Consider the following 6258-nt stretch of genomic DNA (forward strand, 5'->3'; position numbering starts at 1 on the left):
AATGGTTTCCAGAATTTGTCTTCTCCTTTGATTTTTTCTCATGTCTACACAATATTTCAGATTTTTATGTAGTTGTAAAACTTTATTTTTGTAATTTCTGAGTTTTGCATCTTTTCCACTGATGATTATAAAGCTCAGTCTTCCATGTGTTTGTGCTTTTGTGTCCTGGTGGTGGAAGCAGAGAGTCTCATGTATATTGATGGCAATTGCTTATTATTCTCAGAATAGTGGTGTCCATAGGGTAAAGATCAATTTGAAGGTACTATTAGTACAATATAGTTTAAGGATAGAATACAAGGTCAGGGCAGTAAAATTATTTATTGCACTTTGAAAAAAAAAAGAGTGGGTAGAAATAATTTTTTTCCCCAGAAGTAAGGCTTCAGTTGTACTCAGTGGTTTCACAGAAGTCTCCTTTCAGCTCAGGAGTGAAGGTTCTACATTGATATTTTTAAAATGTATTATTCTTCTTAGAATTTTATTAAAATTAGTAGAGACAGGAATTTATTCTAACTAGCAGAGTCAGTCTCTTTAGCGAGTTGACACCAACATCTTCATGAAACATTGAACAAGTCTAGCTTTTTGGGTTCAAAGAAGGAGCATTCATTTCACTGGTGATTGAACAATGCCACCTATACTGACTGGCCTCAGGGGTCTCCTTTGTATGGTCATTTTGAGATCCCCGAGTCTTGTCCAGACACTCCATTATCGGTATAGTTCTTACTTTTTCTTTGTTGGAGGCCCAGTGAAGCCTAGGTCACTCTATCTAGTTGATACATCTAGGAAAACTATGTGTAACTAAAATGCCTGCCTATCATGAGGAAATAACCATACACATCAATGCCCTCCCATATCTGAAAATCGAAGAACAAGTAACAGGCTATTGGGTCTGCCTCTCGTCAAATCAACGATGCCCCCTGGACACTCCATTGAAATTTCCTCTTTTGAGTTTCATTATGAATGAATTGAATTTTATAGGCTAAAATTGGCTTACTTAACGATCTTGTTCATTTTTCCTGGTGTGTTGTTGCCACATGATGCTCATGCTATGCATCACTGGGAGGCAAAGATCAGTTAACTTATGTGGAGCATTCAGGACAGAACTCTCTACTCAGGCAATCCACAGAAATGAGTCTTATGGAAAGAACATAAAAAAGCCAAACAGTAAGTTTCATGCTCTACGTTTATTATGGGGAGAGAGAGAGAAGGCACAGGTGCAAAGACTAAATGCTTTTCCAGGTTGTCAGAGGAATCTCAGCGTGTTTCAGGTTCAGTCCACAAAGCTCAGCGACAGCAAAGTCTGCGTGGACGGCCAGATATCCAACAGCTTCCATAGTATCTCTCATTTAACCTGCAGAAGGGGCTGGCTCTGTACGTGCAGACGTTTCTTTTCTGAAGGGCTACAGAGGGAAGAGCAGAGTCAGGCACAGGTGGAAGGGACAGGGAGCAGAGGCACAGCTGGCCTCATGGAGAGCTTCTGAGAGACACCTGTGTACACATTGGAGACAACACCTGCCAGGTTAGGGTGAAAGGATCCATGTGTATGTCCTAAATCACAAGAAATCTTACAGCTCTGTGTGCTCATGCAGGATCATGAATTTTCTCTGATCCTAGTCTGTGATGTAAATGCTTATTTCTTGCCCTTGGCCCCAACCGGCCTCTCTACTCAGGGCATATTGTCCTATGCTCACCTCGACCACACACCCAATTTTGAACCTCAACCCCATGCCACCTCAAACTGAGCCAATTTAATGGTTCACAGATCCCAGTAGCACATTGGCTGGTGTCTCACCTGAAGCTTCCCGAGTGAGACGTTCCTCTCCTGTGAAGGTGATGGCCATGTCCTGGTCCTCGGCCAGAAGCTGGTCCTGGTCCTTGGCTTCAGGCTGATCCCGGGCGGGAACCTGGTCAGCTGTCTCTTGCAGGCGCTGAGCCCGGGCCTGGAAGGCCACGAGGAGAAGGGCAGCGAGGAGAACGAGGGTCCTCATGCTGAGAGTCACCGGGAGTCAGGCTCAGGGGTAAGGAGAACTGAGTGGTGTGGAGGCGCAGTCAGCCTGCACTTATAGGGGGGAGGGGAAGGTGCAGACACACAGCACAGGGAGAGAAGCTGTGTCCGTGGCCGGCATGGGGCCAAGGCCACCGTCACCCTCAAAGCTTCTTTGATGGTCCCGTTCCTGCCCCTTCATTCCAGCATGACTGTTTGCTGAGCATCCACACTTGTTTCAAGTTGATAATGATTATGAGGGTCCTGGTATGTTTTCTGTTTCCCATCTGCTCCTCTATTTACCCTCTAATGTTCTAAGAGGACAAAGAACCCAGCTCTCATCAGTAAGTCAGGTAACAAAGGCCTCTTCCTTCTGATGCACTACCTGGTCACCCCCAAACGCCTCATCCCTGGGACCAGACCTCCCCCAATGGAGTGGACGTGCATTCTGCAGGTCAGGGCATCACTCCCTGTGGGGAGCTTGTCAGATACCTGGTGGAGAGAGTCTGTGGTGGAGGGGACAGTGACTTTAGTCTCATGTGTAGTGATCTCAGTGGTGTATGAAGAAAGGGATTTGTCAGGGGCAAGTCAATGGACAGACTTATTTCAGGTTGTCATTGTGATCTGTATATATCGCATAAACTGCTCACCATTTACTGGTGTCTTAACTGGACCCAGCTGGCACAAAGCTTGAGGGGCAGAGATATAAGACCACCGTGTGCACACTGATTCAACTCACCCAGTCTTGGAGTTCGTCAGCTCCTCCAAAACATATTTCCTTTCACTAGCTAAGAGTTTTAGGTGGCTGATGTCTTGAGGATACATGGAAATTCTGAGAAAAGGTCTTAGCAGCTTCTTGGAAATTCCCATAGTTCTACCCTGCCATGGGCAGCTGGGACCCCAGCCAGAGCCCTCTGGGGCATAGAGGGGTCTAGGCTGACTTGGCATAGTTGCCAAATATGTAACCAAACAAAAAAAACGAAGGTTTGTCTGCCTGCTGCCACAAAACCAGACTCATGAGGTACGTGCTGGTGTAAAGGGAAAAAGGTTTTATTCAGGTGCTGCTTGACCTAGGAGAATGGTGAACTCTTATCTCAAAGATCATCTCTTTTCCTGCTCATGGCCACTGACCTTGAAGGGATAGTGAGTGGAGGACATCTCTTTCTCTCCAATGATCTTGTTAGGATTTGGCATGCTGGGTGGGGTCCTGTCCATCTTTTTTCCTAGTTTTTGGAATGCTTAATGTAAGAACCTCTCCGTGCACCATTGTGGTCAATGGGGGAGACGTCCCTGTGCTCCAGCTAACTGTCTATGATAGCAGAACCACCATGATCCTTGTATTTTGTGTTTCCCTTATGCAGCCCAGGCTTAACTTGAACACTGTTATATCAACAGGTAAAGAATTGTATAAATATTTTTATTACTTATGTATTTATTTGTTAACCCTCACCTGAAAATAGTTTTTCCATTGGTGTTTAGAGAGAGTGGAAGGGAGGGAGGAGGAGGAGGAGGAGGAGGAGGAGGAGGAGGAAGAAGAAGAAGAAGAAGAAGAAGAAGAAGAAGAAGAAGAAGAAGAAGAAGAAGAGAGATCAGAGCTACACATTGATTGATTGCCCCCTGCACTTGCCATGAACAGGGCTGAGGAATGAACCTGTGACCCAGGTACATGCTCTTGACCAGAATAAAACCCATGACTTTTTGATGCATGGGTGGATGCTCTAACCAGTGGTTCTCAACCATCCTGATTGGGTGGATGCTCTAACCAGTGGTTCTCAACCATCCTGATGCCGCGACCCTTTAATACAGTTTCTCATGTTGTGGTGACCCCCAAACATAAAATTATTTTTATTGCTACTTCATAACTGTAATTTTGCTACTGTGATGAATCATAATGTAAATATTTAATATGCAGGATGTATTTTTATTGTTACAAATTGAACAGAATTAAAGCATAGTGAGTAATCACAAAAACAATATGTAATTATATATTGTGAAATATTAATTTCTAATGACAAAGAAATGAAATTCTGTCTTGAAGCATGGTGTAGCATGGGTAACAGTCTTAATGTAACAACAGTAAGCTATATTGCTACATTTTGCGACAGTGTGCGTAAAGAGCCAACGTCAGTGCGAAGGTTGAGATTGTTTCTTTCTCACCAGATGAGAAACTCTCTCTCGGGGCAGTCTTTGCAAGAGCACAGCGAAGATCATCTTCCACAACGAGTCTACTTCTGTATGTAGACTTGATAACCAACAAGCTGGAGAACCCTGTTTCACAAAGATATGTTGTTGGAAATGGAAGAAGAAGGCGCAACAGTCTCAGACAGAACAGGATATGACTGCAAACACTTGATCCAGAATTTTGTAACTGGCATTGTAGAGAAATCAGTCCTCGCTGCATCGCTGTTAACGAGTTCAATGAACTCTTGTGCTGTCTCAGGAACATCTTCAACTTTGACTGTGAATGGGCTTCCGGCGAGTGCAAATGGGGTGTCAGGTAGATTTGGAAAGTACAATGAAATTTTGTCTGCAAGCATGTGCAAGTGTTCTTTCACAGAAATTATCATCATAATCCTTTTGTCTGGTTCAATGTCATGTTCTTCAAAGAAAGCAGATAAGGTAGGAAACATGTAAATTTTATTTTCATCCAATTTTTTTTTGCCAAAGTTGAAGTTTCATTTGGAATGATCAGATCCTTTCAGACAAAATGAGGCATGTTGCATTTGGTCCTTGCAGTGAAAAATTTAACTCATTCAAGATGGCAAAGATGTCAACTAAGTAAGCTATTTTCTGCAGTCCACTTTTATCTCTGAAAAGTGCTTCAAAGTGCGGTCTTGCTTTCTGATTAAAAAACATTTTAAGTTCATCACAAAGCTCAAAAACACTTTTTAAAACTTTTCCTGTCGACAACCATCTCACTTCAGTTAGCAGAGCATTGTTTGGCGCATCGAACTCATTGCACAGTTGTGAAAACAGTCGACTGTTTAAAGTGCACGCCTTTACAAAATTGACAGAACTTATGACGCTTTTTATTATTTCTTGTAACTCTTGTGGCAGCGTCTTCGTTGCTAATATTTGCGGATGAATCATACAGTGAGTTCTGACGACTTTTGATGACTCATTCAGTACCAAACGTTGAAATCTAGATCGACATCCTAGCATAGCTGGAGCACCATCTGTGCAAACACCACAAACCTTTTCCCAAGAGATCTTATGCTCTTTCAGAAATGAACCAACTGTGTCAAATACATCACATGCAGTAGTTTTGTTTCAAGAGGTTTGCACCAAAGAAACTCATCTTTAAAGTCGCCATGATTAATATACCTCACGTAAACCAGTAACTGTGAACAGTTTGCAACGTCTATAGATTCATCAAGCTGGATGCTAAATATGGGAAGTGGAGCAGATTTAATTTCCTAGAATACCTGATCAAGAATATCAGCAGACATGTCATCTATTCTTCTGCAGACAGTGTTGTTAGATAAGAAAATTGCACTCAATTTCGTGACAAATTTGTTTCCGATCATAACTCGAACAATGTCTTTGGCCGCCGGCAACAGTAAATCCTCAGCAATGGTGTGAGGTTTCATAGCTCTGGCGATTCTGAGTGCCACCAGATATGAAGCTTCCATGGCTGCTATGTTTTGTTTGTGGTACTTGCCACCAGTGTCAAGTCTGGCTTCCTTGAGCCCATCAGCTTTGCTTCTGAAATAGTTGGTATCCTTGCCAAAATGACATTTTAGTTTGTTTGGCTTTATAGATTTGGCTGATAGAACTTCACAACAAATAACACATTGAGGTTTCTCTATTCCTGCTGTAATTATTGAGGTAAAACCATACTGTAAAAAATCCTCACTGTATTTTCTTTTCTTAACGTTCTTCTCTTCATGATCCATTGTCATGGGATGGTTTGCTAATGAAAATAATATATAACAATAGCTTTAATAATACAAACGATGATACATGGCATAGTTTAATCAATACAGTTTATTAAAGTTTCCTATGATTTACCATTCTCTGTGTTGTTCTTTTTACATACCTGTTACCATCACAAGGGGGCAGTATTCACATCAACCACAGCTGAATATAAAAAGACCGATCAGCATCCAGATTAAGTTCCCATGGTACAGATATATGTATTTTTGCAGTAGTTGATGATTTTAAGTACATGATTTTACATTTACCCAGTAATTATAATTTGTGAAGTGTCGTTTTACCTCCAATACTGCTGCTTTCAACACAGTAGCTGCTTTCAACAGAGTAGCTGCTTTCTACAC

At 42.1% G+C, this 6258-nt stretch overlaps 1 protein-coding gene across 1 annotated transcript; it reads right to left on the bottom strand.

The window, feature by feature from the left end:
- Positions 1-1281: 1281 nt before the first annotated feature.
- Positions 1282-1985, bottom strand: LOC118622919 (alpha-defensin 1-like). Its single transcript, XM_036250509.1, has 2 exons — positions 1790-1985; positions 1282-1397 (listed from the first exon to the last, which is right to left on the bottom strand). Exons 1-2 carry the CDS (start codon positions 1983-1985, stop codon positions 1282-1284), a joined length of 312 nt encoding a protein of 103 aa, XP_036106402.1.
- Positions 1986-6258: the final 4273 nt, after the last annotated feature.

This window comes from Molossus molossus, unplaced genomic scaffold (genome assembly GCF_014108415.1).
Source record: "Molossus molossus isolate mMolMol1 unplaced genomic scaffold, mMolMol1.p scaffold_m16_p_9, whole genome shotgun sequence".
NCBI lineage: Eukaryota > Metazoa > Chordata > Mammalia > Chiroptera > Molossidae > Molossus > Molossus molossus.